Genomic DNA, 18,386 nt, shown 5'->3' with positions numbered 1-18,386 from the left:
GGGATAAGAGATATTATAAGCGAAGAGATCCCCCAGACGTCAAATAAATGGATAGTTATGCACGTCCATCATAATAGGACATCGCGGCAGAGTGAAATTGTAAGGAGAATGAATCCACGTTAACCATACAGCAGAGCAGATGACGAGAATTGTTTTCATTTGTCTTGATCTGTCCTGTCTTTGATGTTTCTTTCATCATCTCATCGTTGTCAATGTGAGATCCATTCCCCTCGTCCTATCCCATTTCACCGTTGGATACTAGTACCTCTTCGCCAAATCTCGACGCTTCCATTTCATTTCTTTGGCTGAGCATTGCTGTAGAATTGCTCTTTGTCCATTTGCATCTCGTCGTCTGCTACGCCGATGGTAGCGAAATACTGTCAACTAAGTCAGCACCGGCCGATATACCCCTCAATACACAACCTCCAGCCCTCCATTCCAAAATCCCCCCCACAAGGCAAAGAAAATGGGTCAGCTCACCGCCATAGCCTTCCTATTCGCCTCGGGATTCATCGGTTTCCCTGCCTCTCCCAGCTTTGCGAGCAGTTTGAAATAATTAATATAAAACGCCGGAGTGTATGTGTTGAAGAACTTGGCTTCCTGATCATATGGGTTGCTGAACGTATGTGGTGATCGCGTCGGGACTGTTACATAGTCGCCCAATTTGGCGTCAATGGTTTGGCCGTTCAAGGCGTGGAAGCGCAGTGTGCCCTGGGTGACAAGGAAGGTCTCGTCATGCTTGAATACACCCAAGTCAGTGGAAATGGAGTCCTGCCAAACAAAAAGGCCAAAGCCAAGACTCAATCCGGTGTTATTGGTGTGGGAGGGACGCTGACCATCTCATGCCAATGCGGAGGAGGCCTGATTTTCCGTCAGTTGACCCATGACAGCTTCACATACCGGAAGAGCTCTGATGCCAGCTGGAGTGTAACTTACCCAGACGTGTGCGGAGGGACGGTGAACTGTGGTTCAACAGTAAGTTCGAATCAGCAGGGCAATTCCCACCACTGCAATGTCAAAAGAGTATTGTGTACCTCTGCGCTGCCAATTCGATTATCGGTTCGTGATCCGTCTTCCATGATTCGGATCGTGATTGTACCGAGTTTGAAGGACTCGCCGGACGTGGCTGGGACGAAGTTGATAGGGACGGTGGGAGTTTCCATCTTGCTCACAAACTGCTCACAGATGTACGCAACAATATCAGAGAGAAATGAAGAGTGCTGGAGCTTTCTCCTAGGGCAGTCAGCGAGATAAGGATACGGTGGATGAATATAAATATAGTCGAGGGCAACATCCAATGTGGACGAGTCCAATATATTATTGCCGGGAAATCCGCCTGCGGTTTAGGGGGCCCTCTCCTTTCGGGTATGGTGGCAGGCTGGGCGCGCCGCCGCTTTTGACATCTATAAGAACCCTCTTCCCATCCCATCCTCATCCTTCTTCTCTTCCAACCACCTCCGTCGCCCTGACGCACCCGTCCTGCGTCTCACATGGGCACCGCCTGAATCCCCCCTGTCGCATTAGGCCCCCACCTCCCTCTCGATTCCCGATCCTCACGGCCTCTGCACCCTCGATGCAACCCGCTTCGGGCCCCCCTTCATGTCTCCAGTTCCTCCATGGCACATTCGGCTTTACCGGCCGTGCACTGTGCAGGCTCAGCTGACCCCTTCATCATCTACGCCCCGACTAGCGTCCTGAGGATGTCGGCGTCGGTGCGTCTTCTGTTGACCGCCTTGCGAAGATAAATTCGCGTGATGGGCTCTGGCGATTGTTCCAGACTTGCGAAAAGCCCGAAGAGATGGCCGTCAAAATCGAATATCGTCAGTTGTCCGTAGTTGACACTCAGCTCTCCCTGCTGCACCGTCTGCACCTTGAACCTGGTGGGGGACGGCGCGGAAGACGGCGCAGCACGGCTGGCGCAGCGAGCTGTTGACGATTTTCAACCCTGCCGACGGGCAAAATGTGACTCACGTGGTCGAGCAAGCTTATCCAGCCTCATCCGCTAAGAGATATGGGAATTGTCCTAACCATCGATCGGAAGATTTCTGGTATTCCAATGGGAAGCAAATCACAAAACCAAAGACTGGTGGTAGGGGCCCTGGGGGGGCGGGACCAGCCAATATTATGATTCGGTAAATAGCTGTCGGCTCTTTGATGGGTCTCCTGGGTAGAGCCTTGCTCATCTTGATTTGCCCTGAACTCTGTTATCACGATCATTCAAACTGGCCCTGGGAGTATCCATTTCCAGCAGAACACGGGTTGAAGGGAAGTCTGCCGTCAAATTTGGAGGGTTGTGCCGCCGCTTTTGGCGGTGTTCTTCCCTCAATGCCAAACCACCGCTCTTGCTCCAAACAGCCACCTCCTCGACACACCTGGGCACCAGATATGGCCCTCTTCATAAATAGCAACAGAACCCTTAACTCCTTGACCGAATGATACTCTCGACCATATCGGCTCCAATAATGACGCTTCTGATGCATATATGGAGGATCCCTCCCGACCCTCCTCACATTGCCGCAGAGAACGGGGGACTCGTTCAACCGCCATCTCGTTCCACGCATTTGGCCGGCTCTCCTCAAGTTTACGTCCAAACCGGCCACTGGGAGCCTGACACTGTTCCTTTCCATAAAAGGCTTCGACTCCGAAGACTGCCACGACATGGTCCATAGATTGGATCCGATGGGTCGTGGTATTTCATCGGATCCAGTCTGTGGACCACCCAGACAAGCTCTACTGATCACATTCGAGATGACTCGTATGGAGCGTTAATGGACGAGCCTCAATATCGATATGTCCATGGATCGGATCCCATGATATACCACCGCCATCGGATCCAATCCGTGGACCATGTGGCCGAGTGAGGAGTGATCTCGTTCCTACGGCAGCGTGTACCGCGCAGCCCCCCCAACCTGGGTATATATCGGAGAGGGGACTATAGGCTCCAGCATTGAAACGCTGGTGAGATGTAACAACGATACCGACGAAGGGTAAGGGTCTGTTACGAGAGGTGTAAGGAGAGGGATCATAAGTCGCTGCGAGTGTGCAAGGTAGGGTGTGAAATAGCAATGTACTGAAACCTGTCTGTCTATCTACGGATTCGAAGGCTCTTCTTACACCTTTCGATCCTCTCATCTCTTTGCCCCTTTTCGACATCCAGGCCCCTCTTTTATCTTCCTGCCACTCTACGGTGGCTGGGAATACGATTCGAGAGGCTGGGGACTTGTGGGTGTTACATGAGAGGTTACCATGGACGACGATGTTGATGGGGGTTACTCTGCGCGACGACGAGGTGTTCGCATATCTATAAAGAAACCCTTAGCAACTCGACAAGTTGATAGAGAGCAGTGTACTCCTTCACCTCAAGTTGCACACAAAGTTTGACAGTATAATTACCATGTGAACCCCGACAATAAACTAATTACAGTATTTTAGATGGTTGACACGATCTTTCGCAAGAAGTGCACCAGTTCGTGAAAGACCCGAATCGTTTATTGATGACTCCCCTCGTATATTATACGAGGGAGACCATTTCCGGTCCCTGATGTTTATTCTATATTGGGTCCCGGGACCTCTTTTGGTCCCTGGTAGAGAACGGTTATAAAAACCCCTAGCAATACCAAAGAAATCTCTTATCCCCACACGACGACCTTCGCCATCTAATGTGTTTTATGTTCACAATTCGAGATATTTTTTGCGATTTAAATTATTCATTACCTATTATAACACAAAGAATAATGCCTTTCGCACTCAAAGCTGACCTGAAAGTATTAGAAAAAAAGGCCATAGCCGAAGAGCGAACGAGAACTTTGAAAAAAGCAAACGCAGTCTCCTCAGAAAGTGCAATGAGACAGTGGATAAATATCAAGCAGACATTTACATCGCTGTCCGTCGAAAAGGGAAGTGCACCGTACACACGATGTCATATCTGGGACAAGAGGGGGGAGGAAAGGAGCAAGGGAATACCGCAATGGCAAAGGTTGACTGAAGTAGTCGTTGTTATGATCTGTCTGTGTCTTGTCCTTCTGTGGGGTTGAAGTAAACGAGAGCTGTCCCAGCTTGGCCTCCGCGTCGAAAAAATATGGTAAGCCGCTCTTCAATGTTTTCGTTTTGGCTAATATTGTATAGGACACTGTTGGACAATAGCATTGAACAAATGCTAGCCAATCATTTACAACAGGCTAGGATATATTGCAACACTCGCTCAATAGCCTGTATCGCCATTGACAGGCAGCAATGGTGACGTACGCTCGTTAGATAGATATATAGATGGGCTCTATCCTCCATTCATGAGGAGAGCCAGAGCACTCTTTCAATCCACGAAGTTCAACAGACACTTACTATCCAGTTCCCGTTACGATGACTCCAAGCTGAAAGCCAACTACTGAAAAAGGCTGTTGGGGAATGGATCAACTTTGTTCCGGGACATATCAGTCCACCTTTGCTGTTTACACCGATCTACCGAAAAATAACATTGGAAACACGGGCGAGAAATGCTGATTGGTGCTTCAGAAGTAGATATTGTGGTTCCGAGTCGTGTAGGCAGTGGTGCAACAAAGGAAGCCCGAAACCGATACTCCATGCCTTCGAAGCATTTGCGCCATGTCCAAGAAGGATCTGACAACGGGAAGGTGTCTTAGATCTTTCCAATATACTCGTCGAAGATCTTCCTCATCTCCTTCGCGCTTTTCTTCGGATGTCTCTTCTGACCATTCTCATAGTCCACATATGTCACTCCAAAACGGGTCTCATATCCCTCTGCCCATTCAAAGTTGCTGATCCCCCCGTGAGCATCAGTACACTCCAATACTGTATGAATGAAGAAAAGGGGGTGGCTTACTCCATAAGACTCCAAGCCATGTATCCACGACAATCACAACCATCCTCGGCCACCGCCTCCGCCATACTCGTGATATAACTGCGGAAATACTCGACTCGGAAATCATCTTCCAGGATCTCATCCATGGGTAAATCATTCTCGCCCTTCAAGCTCGTCCCGTTCTCCGTCACGTAGATCTTGGGCCGTCCGTACCGATCGCTCAACCATTTCATCAACTTCCTGAACCCGGGAGCATGGGGACGGAGCCATGGACTCTGCGTCTCGGGCCCAATGCTGTTGCCGTGCTTGTCTTCGAAAAGGATGTCCAAGTTGCCTGAAAAGTCGAGTGGGTCGATCGGGCAATCAACGCGCTCTCTGACATAGTTGGCGCAGTAGTGGTTCATGCCGTAGAAGTCGTTGGATCCGGCCACCAGTTTGCTTTGTTCTTCGGTGAATCGGGGAAGGCGGTCGCCTAGTTGCTTGACCATTGATTCGGGGTAGTGGCCAAAATAGACCGGATCTGCAAACCAGCAGATGGCAAATTCAATTTTGCGGTCGCATGCTCGTCGGTCCGCTTCGCTCTCGGGGTCATATGGTTCGGCCCAGTCGCCTGCAACGTGTCAGTCAGTCCATCCTCTTTGGCTGTCCTTCCAAGGCCGCCCCAGTGGTACATACCATTCAAAGTGATAGCAATTTCTCCACTGCATTGCGGTTTGAATTCTTCCCTGTAGATCTTCACAGCCGTTGCATGGGCGAGTAAGATGTGGTGACCGACGATCCAAGGCTCAGTACTTCCGTCTCCCACAGGACTCTTATTTCGATCACTCGTATGACCAGGGGCGAATTGACCGATATGGTACCCGAGGATGGCACTGCAAAAAGGTTCATTGAAAGTGATCCAGTGTTTAACTCGAGATCCCATAGCTTCAAACATGACTCGAGCATAGCTGGCAAAGTCAGCGACGAATTCTTCTTGGTTCAAGAATCCACCGTATCGCTTCTCCAACTCATCGGGCAAATCCCAGTGGAAGAGCGTGACAAAAGGCACGATGCCCGCGTCCAGCAGATCATCTACAAATTTGACATAGTGGTGAAGACCAGCTTGGTTGACGGGGTCGTTTCGACCTCCTAAGGGAATGACTCGAGACCATGAGACGGAAAATCGATATGCTTTGGCGCCGATCTTCTTCAGGAGTTCGATGTCCTGGGCTGTTCGATGGTACGAGTCACAGGCGACATCCCCCGAACTTCCGTCTGCGATTTTACCGGGGATTTTGCAAAAGGTGTCCCATATTGAAGGACCTCGACCGTCGGCTGTGGCACCTCCTTCGATCTGATAACTATCGATGTGTCAGTCGGATTTGTATTTGGTTTGATGCGAGCAAACTGACGCTGCGGTGGCAAAGCCCCATAGGAAATCAGCGGGTAAGCCCGCTTTGGGCGCAACGTCTTTGACCATGGAAGCGAATGTGGTTTTAAACTGGATGACTTTTGATGAAATCCGGTGATGACGCGAAGGAATATATCTATGTCGAAGCAAATAGCGACCAAAAGGTTCCTCAGAAGGTTTCACGGTGTCATCAAGTCGGTCCGTGCTGATGACTGGTGTCTTTCGATAGAGTGGCCGGCTCATGAAGTCCTTGCAACAAGAGAGCAGGCGAAGGCATGGCTCGAGGTACTTATATTGGTATCTGTACTTTTTTCCATTTCGATTCACATCAAAGCGGCCACCCAAAGCCGGATTGGTGGCGGAGTGATGCTGATCCATGGGTCCGTTTAATGTCTCGTCTTCTCGAGTTGCCGAACTTTAGCCTAACAGCCTGTAGCTGCACCAACAGCGTCTCATCCTTCACGGTTGCTCTTCGGCTCCTTGTTGCCATGCTGCATCACTAACTTAGACAAGATCTCAAGGTCCTCCCCACCGGGCCACCTTCGCCCAACATGTTGCTTTGCGGCTTCGTTCGTGGCTGAATATCAATGTCTGTGGGTACCCCTCGGCCCGTCGGACGAGCAAGACATATCTGCAGGCATCTGCTGATATCACCTGCTGAAAGATGATGAACACAGAACACACCGATCGTTTCGATTTCGCCCGTCTCAACCTGACGCCTGTGAGCCGTCCTTTTCCTGCGGAACTGACTATTTTGACAAGTGGGGGACTGAACTAGATGGCTCTGTTGAACATCCACAACAACCTAGGTGGATTCAATGGCAGTCTGACCGCCCTGGAGGATGACCACTTCTCAATGAGTCAATGACAACATCCCCGTCGAGCTACAAGCAAGCCAAATGCCATCACCGGAAAGAAACACTGCATTAACTTAGGTTCTAAGTGAGGCTGGAAGGATGACATTCATTGTTACTGCGACATGGGATTGCGCCGAAGCACCGCTCTCGGCTCACATTTCAATGTTGGGTACTTATTTCAAACCAGGAGAGGTATACGATGGGAAATACGAAAACAGTCAAGCTTTGAACTCCGGGCAGATGCGATATACCAGAAGCTCTGACCTTTGCTCCGAGTGGCCTGGTCATAATTGCATATCCGGAATGCATCTTGTGAGTCAGACTGGACTCGACTGTTCCTCCTCGGTCATGGGGTCATGTATCTAGCCTTCCCATGCTTTATTGATCTCCATCAACTTCATCCCCGGGTTCTTTCATCCGCCAAGTTATAAACGCCGCTATCAGCGTGGCCACTCCACCAATCCTCAACGTCCATCCAACACTCACATCTCCCGGCTCGTTCCTCGGCTTTTGTAGAAGCTTAAACACCGCGCTGCTGATCAATGTGGCAAGGATTTGTGGTGCACTGATCGCAACATTGTGTAGTCCCAGAATAATGCCTGCTTGGTCTTCCTCTCCTTCGTCCTTGTCATCTTCACCGTCTTCGTCTCCATTCATCAGTCTTTGCCGGTGTTTTCGCCGTCGTATTTCATCACGCCGAGATATTTCCGCCGAGATCAAAGCAAAAGGAGCCCACAATGTCAAAGACCATGAGATGCCCACCAAAGCGGTCATAATCGTCGCGGCTAGGGGGGTCGATATGAAGAAGGTACTGAATGTACATGATGAAAAAAGGAGTTGGGACAACAGCCACGCTCGTCGAAGTGTCAATCCAGGGATTTGGATCCTTGTCAAACAGCGCTTCAGAAAGTCAGGAGGTTGTTGAGTCACCGAATTGCTCATGTACGCATCTCCAGGAATGAGATGTATGGAAAGGCTACTTTGCGATCTACTATAGGCTGCCTCACCCCATGGAGAATTCCGTGGTCTGGCACCGATCGGGGACGTCGGGGTGATTGGTCGCGCAAAATCTTCGGCTTCATGTGGAGGTTGAGTCCGGTAGGTTGGCACAACCAAGAACGGTAAGATGATATTGGCAGTAAAAGAGGTGATTGCATAAATGAGGAGAGCAAGGGTCCCAATTCGAGTTGCTTTGCTCCAGAGTTGCTCCACTTCGTCATCCGAAAGGCCCGGCTGGAGTAAGGGATTGACATAGAGCTGGCCGATATAGGTTGTGATGTAGAAGAGGAAAGGGAACCAGCCAATCCAGTGAAAGAATTGGATTTCGCAGACTTTTCGTATCTGAGGTGGCAGTCGTTTCACGGAAACGAAGACCTGCTGGAAGAAAGCCCACAATCCAGTCGATTCATAGTCGGCTTTCGAGGGTGGATCCAATTGGGGATTTCGTTCGGTGATGGTAAGAATGCTGATCAACACTGTCGAGCTCAGTGCACTCGATGCGATGACCACCAGGACCTTGAATTGGGTATTGCCGAGAAAGCGGAAATATTGGGGAAGATTCAGGAAGCCAAAAATGTAACCTAGAACATTGCCAACCCCGGTCATTCGAGAAGCCCACGCATTGGCAGACTCTTGTTGATGAAATGGAGCATTGTCGACAATGAAGGCTCGGATAGCAGCTTGGACTAATTCAGGTTAGAGACGTCGTCCGGAGAACACGGAGATTCGTACCTGTGTTGATAGAAAAATCTAGGCACCACATCATGATCGTGGCCAATATGATGGTAGCTGTCTTGTACCCTCCATCATAATGAGCATCGACTTTCAACCGGGCCATGACTCGGATAATATCTCGGGCGTATGCGAGGATCATGGATGATGCAACAGTCCCCAAAGTGCCCGCAATCATGAATGGCTTTCGTTTCCCCCAGGAAACCCGACAACGGTCACTGCGGATACCGATGTATGGTTGAACAAGAACGCCAGTTAAAGGGCCTGCAAGCCAAACAAAGGCAAGAAGAGCCTTGCTCATTCCGAGGGACAATAAATATGGTGATCCATTGGAGAGTTCAACAGACCATACAATCTGCAGTCCTCCAATAGATATCGTGAGTAGCGTGAGGTACCATGGACTTTTGGATTCTACTATGGAATCTTCAAGACCAAGTGTTTCAGAAGGCGGTTGATCATTGGAAAGGAGGTGCTCCCCTGACAGAGAAGCCCGCTGTGAGAGTGGTTCTCTCTCCGAGAGGGATTGTTCGTCGATGGTTTCATTTTGAAAAGTGTCTGTGGCTCGAATGAGCGAAGAGCGCTCATGACTGTCGGGACTTTGATCACTACGGGTCATGAATGAGTGAGATTGTTGATCAGGTGGATGCGTCGACTCCGTTCGCTCGGGGTGAGAATCCTGTCCGGGAAGAGTGAAATTTAATTATGAGAATGATTCACGCCATTCTCCTTAGATATCTCAAAAGGAGTGAAGAAGATATAGAAGTGATCCGGTTGTCATGCGAGCAAGAATGGGGATGAGACCAAAGGTCATAAGGATGAAATGTTTGTTCCGGCCAACCACATTCTGATTGGTCGCAGGTCCTCGACCTTCCAACGACAAAGCATCCTTTTTGCACCTGCGCAAGTTTATGACCTTGACATTAACTCGACCACTAAGCCCCGTATACCACTCGTTTCTTTGCCGCTACACCGTCATACGAGAGGTCGTATTCTTTTTACCGCCTTCTCCGGCCAAGTCGACTCACAATTGTCCCAAGGCAACAACGAAACCACTCCACCTCGGCCTCCTAAGCTTCCATCCAACTTCCAACATCATGAAGCCCATTGTCTCTGCCTTCAATGCATGGAGCTGGTCAGTTTCCAGATTATGAGTTGCGTCGCTCCGACACTGACGTTCTAACAGCACCGTGATATCATGCTTTGCCATCGTCATCCTCTCCATCATAGGGAGCCTCTTTGCGGTACGAATTGGACAATCAAACCTAAGATTTGGATACTTGCTGATTGCCGGGGTGTGCGATAGAGAAATCACCATATGATGATGGGCCTAGACGAGGATCCGGAAAACTCAGGTGCGGTCGCGGGGTCGATCTTCATTGCCGTAATTGTTTATGCGGTCGGTATTTTGAGAAAGATGGCCCAATGCTCCGTGCTGATCGATAAGACAGGCATTCCTTGTGTTCTGTGGATTCCAAGCGTGGCTTCATGTTCGTGCCCGTCGAAGAGGGGCCATATCTCTATGATAGTGACTGGTTGGTTATATGAAGATGGGCCGTGGATACCAGATGTGCATAGGAATGGCGTTTCGAAGAGAGAATCGGATGACTGAAGAGACTATGAGAGATTTGGACTTGATTACCAAGCATCCCAGGGACGAGGCAGAAAGCGTATACATGTATAATGTTATCAACAGCCTTGAATACCTGTTTCAGGCTGCAAACCTAAAAGGAAAAGTCCTCCTGAAGCAGTCGCCCCATGAGACTAGATGAGATCCCGGGCCACGAACTGGGCGTGAAGAGTCTTGCCCAACATGGCCGGATTTCTTTCGACCACTACTCCCGCTGCTTCCAATGCAGCGATCTTTGAATCGGCACCTCCCTTCCCACCACTGACAATCGCACCAGCATGACCCATTCGTCGTCCGGGAGGAGCACTAATACCAGCAATAAAGCTGATTGCGGGCTTGTTCTTCTTGTTCTCCGTCTTCAAAAATTCGGCGGCATCTTCTTCGGCACTGCCTCCGATTTCACCAATCAGGATGATTCCTTCCGTCTCGTCGTCTTCCATAAACACTCTCAAGCAGTCAATGAAGTTGGTGCCACTGAACGGATCACCTCCAATTCCCACAACTAACGTCTGTCCCAATCCGGCTTGTGTTGTTTGATTGACTGCCTCGTATGTTAATGTGCCTGATCTTGAAACGATTCCGACTCGTCCTCGTTTGTGGATAAATCCAGGCATAATCCCAATCTTGCATTGACCTGGGCCTCCAATTAGCATGGCATCGGGTTCGACAGCGAGCCGGAAGACGAGCCTGGAGAAATGATTCCGGGGCAATTAGGCCCAACGAGTCGTGTTTTGTTTTGAGTTTTCAACACATTCGTGACTCGAACCATGTCGTGTTGTGGAATCCTAATATTATCAGTCCCGAGAAGGGCAAATTGGCCAGAAACTTACCCCTCAGTTATGCAAACCACGAGCGGCATCTCAGCCTCGACAGCTTCCTCAATGCTAGCGGCAGCAAACGGAGGAGGGACGAAGATAACAGATGCATCGGCCCCAGTAGCTTGCATTCCTTTTCTCACATCTTTGAAGACCGGAAGACCCAAGTGTTGACTGCCTGCTTTCTTCGGATTTGTTCCACCAACCACCTTGGTGCCGTATTCGATAGCTTGTTGGGCATGGAATCTAAACGGAGTATTGAGTGGGAATTTGGAGGTGACTGTCGAAGACTTTTGACTTACGTCCCCTGTTTTCCTGCGAAAAGGGTCAGTTATAGAGCATACAGACAACGTTAAGAGGCGAATCACCTGTGAATCCCTGGAAAAGAACTTTGGTGTCGGCACTGAGTCTAAGGTTGGGGGCTGTCTGCGCATATGGTGAACCCGATACAACAGTGGCATATCCCCTTCTTGAAGCTTGTCGCAGCGCCGAAGAGGCGCAGGTCCTAAAGGCCTGCATAGCAGCTCGGGCTGAAAGAGAGCTAAAGGAAATCCGATTGAACGTTGATGTAAGCAAAATTAATCTCTATCAACGGAAGTGTATTTGGGAGTTGCAAAAAGCTGTACGACATTGGCCTGTAACAGCTTCCCAAATGCCAAGCACGTGGAACGTCAGTTTGGGCCGAGGACAGCTGCTCCTCCGTACTACATACCCCGCCGTAATTTTTCCCTTGCCACTATGCGCAGATTCGCCCTCCACGTGATATCAAAGTTCTGTGGATTTCTGCCAAGGATTCTGGCTCACGCTAAGCTACATTCGTTTACGGAATATATATAAGTAAAGCGGCCACCCCCAGCAGATAGTTTTAGTTAGTTCATACATTCTCTTCCCGCCGCTACAACCGCAGTTCTGCTCAATTTTCAGATGTACCTTCATCTTTGATAAAGGTCTCTTGCTCATTGGTCCTGTCATGGCGACGGAGACGGTAATCAGGACAAAGGTAAAACCCGGCAAGAATGAGAAACTGCCTCCCGAAAATGTTCGTTTTATGGAGGCTTGTGTTGAAATCTCGAATGAATTAATCAAAGAGTACGAAGCATCGTTGGATGGATCGAAACAAAAGAAAGATGTCAATCTGAATCGGCTGAGGGGTGATATTGCAAAAAAGTTCCGCCTGAGCACTCAGCCTCCTCTCACAGCCATCCTATCAGCAGTTCCAGAGGAATATAAGAAACATCTTCTACCCAAATTAATCGCGAAACCCGTACGCACAAGCTCAGGTATTGCAGTTGGTACGTATTGTGTCCTGGCGTGGGATTTCATGTTTTTTTCATCTGCTTGGCCCCCGCATCACTTTCTTCCTGCACTGGTGTTTGAAGGAAATACTAACCAGACTAGTCGCTGTGATGAGCAAACCGCACCGTTGTCCGCATATTGCTTTCACCGGTCACAATTGCGTCTACTGCCCTGGTGGTGTGGACTCAGACTTCGAGTACTCCACACAGTCATATACAGGTTACGAGCCGACGTCGATGAGGGCCATCCGAGCTCGATATGATCCATTCGAACAAGCACGCGGAAGGGTTGATCAGATCAGGTCCCTTGGGCACAGCGTCGATAAAGTTGAGTTTATCATCATGGGCGGTACATTTATGTCGCTCCCTCAGGATTACCGCGACCACTTCATTGCTCAATTACACAATGCTTTGTCCGGCTATCAGACTGATAATGTCGACGAGGCGGTAGCCGCCGGAGAAATGTCTAGTATCAAATGCGTTGGAATCACGATCGAGACCAGGTGAGTATTCATCTTGAATAATGGTGGAGCTATTTATAGCGCCGTGGCTCTCCCAACCATCCCCCTTGTCGCATTGCTAACACTTTCCGAGGCCTGATTTTGGACAAATCGACCATCTTTCAGACATGCTGAGGTACGGATGTACGCGGCTGGAACTTGGTGTTCAGTCTTTGTACGAAGACGTCGCTCGAGATACAAACAGAGGCCATACAGTGGCTGCAGTTGTGGAGGCCTTCAAATTCTGCAAGGATGCTGGGTTCAAGGTCGTCTCACACATGATGCCCGACTTGCCTAATGTTGGAATGGAACGAGATATCTTTCAGTTTCAAGAATATTTCGAGAACCCAGATTTCCGAACGGACGGTTTGAAGATTTACCCAACGCTTGTGATTCGAGGGACCGGCCTATACGAATTATGGCGAACAGGCCGATTTAAGAACTATACTCCAAATGCTCTCGTGGATCTGGTGGCGAGAATCTTGGCTCTGATACCGCCTTGGACCAGAATCTACCGTGTGCAACGGGATATCCCGATGCCTCTGGTCACCTCTGGAGTCGAAAACGGGAATCTACGTGAATTAGCTTTGTCACGAATGAAGGACTTCGGTACCACCTGTCGAGATGTCCGCACACGGGAAGTTGGAATAAACGAAGTGAAGAACAAGATTCGACCATCACAAGTCGAACTTGTCCGACGGGACTATACGGCCAACGGTGGCTGGGAGACGTTCCTTGCCTATGAAGACCCCAAACAAGACATCCTCATTGGTCTCCTTCGATTGAGAAAATGTTCCACCACGCATACATTCCGGCCGGAACTCACAGGCCAACCTACTAGCATCGTTCGCGAACTACATGTCTACGGACTTGCCGTGCCTATTCATGGCCGCGAGAAAAGCAAGTTCCAACACCAAGGCTATGGAACGCTCTTGATGAGAGAGGCGGAAAGAATTGCACGAGACGAACACGGCAGTAAGAAGTTGAGTGTTATCAGTGGTGTCGGTGTGCGGAGCTACTATGAACGCCTCGGATATACGCTTGATGGGCCCTACATGAGCAAGATGCTGACTCTTGACGACGAAGAAGCAGGGGATTGAATGATCTTTGCCACATCCAACAATAGACCCGTGCTCATGCATTAGCGAGCTTAGGGCAGCTGCGACGTCAGCCTTGTCGAAATTGCAAACTATATTGAGATTGCAAATGGTCAGCATGATACTCAGGATGATAAATGAGCAAACGATACCTCGATCTCGAGCCATTGCCTCATGCCGGATCAAGGGTGGCTATACGCAATGGCAGGCTCGAGGGCAGGCGTCATCTCATTGGAGTTCGATGTTGCGTGGAATATTCCAATGGTGACTCTGTGGGAGCTAGGCAACGACGAATTCTCCGGTCTCATCTGCCAATAGATATGAGTCCGACCTCAGTATCTATTTGGCGAGGCTGAGAATTTGTTGGGTTGTAGTGGTAGTATGTGTACGAGGCTCAGTGGCGGCTAGTCAGGAAGAAAGATCTCGTCAGCCCTGACCTCGCCCGCGGAGACAGGAGAGAGAATGAAATGGGCGCAGTTGATCAACGCTTCCGCGGCCCCACGGGCGATAGGCGATAAATCGCCCGACAAACAAAATCGAGCCAATCGCGTCATCTTGATTTTTTTTTTGCCGAGCACCATCACAAGTGTACATTTCGATCCTCCTATATGATGTGATCGTCCCAGGCCAAGTGATCTATCTCGTTATTTTCCTATCTTTCATTCTTATGATCTTCCTGTTTGCATAGCTATGGCGTCTGGGAATTCCTCTTAATCACTCTTCCCTCCCATCCTGTACCTCCTACTTATATGTGCCGTGCGACTGACTGATTCTTTGAGCACGCCATGGTTACTCCTGCCCTACTGACCGCACAAAGCTGTGTCGACCATGTCCATCTCATTCTTGGATCTGGTCCACTCGCTGCCTCAAGATGCGCCAAGTCCCTCGAGGTCGGCGCTCGTCCTATCGTTGTCGCCCCGAAGACTGAAGATTTTCGTTTTACCCTCGTCCAAGCAATTGAAGATGGACAGGTGCAGTGGATACAACGGGACTTCGAAGAGCAGGACTTGAAGACACTGGGAAGGGAAGAAGTAGAGGGCTATGTCGATGCTGTTTTTGTCACGTTGCCTGCCAAAGATCCACAAAGCACGCATGTATCGACCCTGTGTAGGCGGATGCGAATACCAGTCAATGTGGTCGATGCTCCTCGACTTTGTACCTTCACTCTCTTATCTACATATTCCGACGGCCCTCTGCAAATCGGTATAACCACCTCAGGCAACGGCTGCAAGTTGTCATCGCGCATTCGACGTGAAATCGCATCGACTCTACCCCCTAAATTTGGGTTGGCGGTCGAAAGGCTTGGAATGATGCGGAGACAGATATGGGAGGAAGACTACAAATCATCACCTTCCGGAGCGGAGGCCACAGAAGTGGAGGTTGAAGACGAAGAGGCCGCGGCACAAAAACACACATTCAATTCTCTGGTCCAGGAGGACGATGGCGATCCAGCCGTCCTTCGTACTCGTCGCATGAGATGGCTGTCACAAATTTGCGAGTACTGGCCTCTGAATCGGCTCGCCGCAATCACTGATGCCGATATTTCGCCCATACTCGAAGCATACAGATCAACAGCTCTGACACCAGCTCCCGGCTCAGATTCCATCTTTTCGCTTCCACCCACACCACCATCTCACAAAGGTACTATTACATTGGCGGGCTCAGGCCCAGGACACCCATCCCTACTTACGATTGCCACTCAGACAGCGATCCAAAATACTCATTTCGTCCTGGCCGATAAACTTGTGCCCGCCGAGATCCTCGCCCTCATCCCTCGCAGAACACCTGTTCATATCTCTCGAAAGTTCCCGGGCAATGCAGACGCCGCACAGGAGGAATTGCTGCAACTAGGACTGGAAGCAGTGAGAGAAGGCAAGGATGTTCTACGATTGAAGCAAGGTGATCCATACCTGTATGGCCGGGGAGCTGAAGAAGTCACCTTCTTCCGAGAACGTGGTTTCGAAGTCCGAGTCATACCGGGAATCACCAGTGCTCTGTCAGCTCCTCTTTTCGCCGGCATTCCCATCACACATCGTGCGGTAGCAGACCAGGTGGTAATATGTACGGGAACTGGGAGGAAAGGAGCTGCGCCGGCTCCTCCATCTTACAGGAAGACCCAGACAGTGGTGTTTCTGATGGCTTTGCACAGGCTGGATAGCTTGGTCAAGAGTCTGACAGAAGTTTCAGAAGAGCCAGGTATGGATCCAAAACGTACACTGTGGCCTCTAAGCACGCCCTGTGCGGTGATTGAGCGAGCCAGTTGCCCCGATCAGAGAGTGATTCGGTCAACCCTGGAATATGTTTGTCAGGCGGTGGAAGAAGAAGGTTCACGACCTCCCGGGTTGCTTGCGGTGGGAAATGTTTGTGAAGTGCTACACGAGCCCGATGAAGGCAAGAGATGGTCGGTTGAAGAAGGATTCCGGAACCTCGATATGTCTGGACCCCCGGCTTCGGAACTGAAAACGTTAGAGGTTGAAGACACTTCGCCAATTCACCATCTTGATACTCGACCTGGGGGAACCATTAAAAAGAGAAGTAACGGTTCCATAATCGAGACGGGCTTTTCATAGAGATACCCATTTTGGATCGAATATGACATAATTACTGCCTGGAACGAACCTAAGCTCGAATCGTGGACTTGAAATTGCCGATCGGCACACTAGGCTTGGACTGAGGGAAATTCTCGTCTCCTCCGAGCAGTGGGTTTGGGCATCCTTCAAGACTTTTCATTTTGTGAAGAGCCATTCTTAGAGACTGGCCTGCATCGAACATCGCGAAACATGAGGCTGCCGCCTTTATACCTCGGCTTTGCGTTGTACTTTCCTACACCGGATTGGGCTCGCTTCATTTGCCCCTATTCGCTTTGGGCCTGACGCGTTGTAAAAGATCCAGAATCTGTTCTCTGAGGATTCACGACAGCAGGTCCTCGTACCTTTGCACCTCATGACACAGTCAGATCCATCCATGGTGCCCTATGGCTCCACAGCTATTTTCTCTGATCCGGTCGACATCGCTCAAGCCATCGACTTTTCCAACGTCGAAGGCAAGGCGATTGTTATAACTGGCGGTGCATCAGGTTTTGGTGCCGCCTGTTTCCAAGAATGGGCCACCCATGGTGCCAACGTGATCATAGGCGATATCAATGAGAAGGCAGGGACCGAGCTGGTTGCGCAAATTCGACGTTCCACTAATAACGACAATCATCATTTCATTTCCGTCAACGTGACAAGCTGGCAGAGTCAAGTGTCGTTCTTCAAGGAGGCGGCAAGACTGAGTCCTCACGGAGGGATCGACTGTGTCATGGCCAACGCCGGCATCGCAGACGCACCGGAGAATGCACTTTTTGAGGAACCGCCCGACTACGCCGCGATGGACAATCCTCCCCAACCGACATTGAGAACGCTCGACATCAATCTCTACGGTGTCATGTATACAACTAATCTAGCCATCTCCTACCTATCACGAAACCCAGGCAGTGAGAGGTGCAAAGTCGAAACCCATTCTGGTCCCCGAGATCGCCACTTGATTCTTGTTTCGTCGATCGCTGGACTTACAGGTCTTCCGTCTCAGCCCATTTATGCCACTGCTAAACATGGCGTGGTTGGACTTTTCCGAACATTGAGGATCTCCACACCGATCAAGCATGGGATCCGGGTCAACATGATTAATCCATGTACGTCCAACACGGTGACGGGGGACTTTGAGCCGCTAACTTGTCGAACAGATTTTGTAGATACACCCATGATGGGTCCTCGTGGCGCTCTCGTCCTCGCCGGTGGCGCTATGGCGACAGTCCCTTCGGTTGTCGAAGCTGCGACCCGTCTCGTGGCAGACCAGGGCATCATTGGCCGGGCATTGGTAATAGGGCCTTCTACGTCCGAGGACCATGCGAAGGCTGTAGGGCTCGAGCTAGAGACAAAGGATCAATCGGCCTGGGACGTGTACGCACACGATTTTGAACAGACTGATCTGTTCATACGGAGGGTTATCGGGGTGACGAACTTGATCGCCCACGCGAGAGGATGGCTTGGGACGCTGGGGGATATTACCCGGAAACTCTTCAGCGCTGGAGGTTCGAAGGCTATAAGATATTGATTGATGGACTTCAAGGAGTCTATGAGACTAGAATACACACTACATCGCCCGTGAATAAGTCTGGTAGAAATGCGTATCGGGGTGTATTTGGGTTGCCGTATCCGTTTCCTCGGCATTTCCCTCCGTTTGTCGCGAATATTCGTGCAGGAATAAAATAGATTAA

The 18,386-nt window shown here is 50.1% G+C and overlaps 7 protein-coding genes across 7 annotated transcripts; 3 read left to right on the top strand and 4 right to left on the bottom strand.

Moving 5' to 3' along the window:
* Positions 1 to 293: 293 nt before the first annotated feature.
* Z518_07925 (uncharacterized protein) lies at positions 294 to 1,163 on the bottom strand (the record flags this gene model as incomplete). The annotated part of the gene is made up of 5 exons (XM_013413668.1): positions 294 to 377; positions 481 to 738; positions 837 to 861; positions 937 to 962; positions 1,035 to 1,163. 5 exons carry the CDS (start codon positions 1,161 to 1,163, stop codon positions 294 to 296), a joined length of 522 nt encoding a protein of 173 aa, XP_013269122.1.
* Positions 1,164 to 4,633: 3,470 nt separating this feature from the next.
* Positions 4,634 to 6,275, bottom strand: Z518_07924 (uncharacterized protein; the record flags this gene model as incomplete). Its single annotated transcript, XM_013413667.1, has 4 exons — positions 4,634 to 4,772; positions 4,838 to 5,426; positions 5,492 to 6,156; positions 6,208 to 6,275. The coding sequence occupies 4 exons, from the start codon at positions 6,273 to 6,275 to the stop codon at positions 4,634 to 4,636; spliced, it is 1,461 nt and encodes a 486-aa protein (XP_013269121.1).
* A 1,166-nt stretch (positions 6,276 to 7,441) lies between these two features.
* Positions 7,442 to 9,410, bottom strand: Z518_07923 (uncharacterized protein; the record flags this gene model as incomplete). Its single annotated transcript, XM_013413666.1, has 2 exons — positions 7,442 to 8,748; positions 8,795 to 9,410. The coding sequence occupies 2 exons, from the start codon at positions 9,408 to 9,410 to the stop codon at positions 7,442 to 7,444; spliced, it is 1,923 nt and encodes a 640-aa protein (XP_013269120.1).
* A 1,145-nt stretch (positions 9,411 to 10,555) lies between these two features.
* On the bottom strand, positions 10,556 to 11,755 carry Z518_07922 (uncharacterized protein; the record flags this gene model as incomplete). The annotated part of the gene is made up of 4 exons (XM_013413665.1): positions 10,556 to 11,108; positions 11,252 to 11,482; positions 11,539 to 11,551; positions 11,605 to 11,755. The coding sequence occupies 4 exons, from the start codon at positions 11,753 to 11,755 to the stop codon at positions 10,556 to 10,558; spliced, it is 948 nt and encodes a 315-aa protein (XP_013269119.1).
* A 451-nt stretch (positions 11,756 to 12,206) lies between these two features.
* Positions 12,207 to 14,131, top strand: Z518_07921 (elongator complex protein 3; the record flags this gene model as incomplete). Its single annotated transcript, XM_013413664.1, has 3 exons — positions 12,207 to 12,528; positions 12,635 to 13,034; positions 13,126 to 14,131. The coding sequence occupies 3 exons, from the start codon at positions 12,207 to 12,209 to the stop codon at positions 14,129 to 14,131; spliced, it is 1,728 nt and encodes a 575-aa protein (XP_013269118.1).
* A 782-nt stretch (positions 14,132 to 14,913) lies between these two features.
* Positions 14,914 to 16,698, top strand: Z518_07920 (uroporphyrinogen-III C-methyltransferase; the record flags this gene model as incomplete). Its single annotated transcript, XM_013413663.1, has 1 exon — positions 14,914 to 16,698. One exon carries the CDS (start codon positions 14,914 to 14,916, stop codon positions 16,696 to 16,698), a length of 1,785 nt encoding a protein of 594 aa, XP_013269117.1.
* Positions 16,699 to 17,071: 373 nt separating this feature from the next.
* Z518_07919 (uncharacterized protein) lies at positions 17,072 to 18,223 on the top strand (the record flags this gene model as incomplete). Its single annotated transcript, XM_013413662.1, has 2 exons — positions 17,072 to 17,801; positions 17,853 to 18,223. 2 exons carry the CDS (start codon positions 17,072 to 17,074, stop codon positions 18,221 to 18,223), a joined length of 1,101 nt encoding a protein of 366 aa, XP_013269116.1.
* Between the last annotated feature and the right edge of the window lie 163 nt (positions 18,224 to 18,386).

This window comes from Rhinocladiella mackenziei (assembly GCF_000835555.1).
Source record: "Rhinocladiella mackenziei CBS 650.93 unplaced genomic scaffold supercont1.6, whole genome shotgun sequence".
NCBI lineage: Eukaryota > Fungi > Ascomycota > Eurotiomycetes > Chaetothyriales > Herpotrichiellaceae > Rhinocladiella > Rhinocladiella mackenziei.
This window is presented reverse-complemented; position numbering and strand designations above follow the sequence as displayed.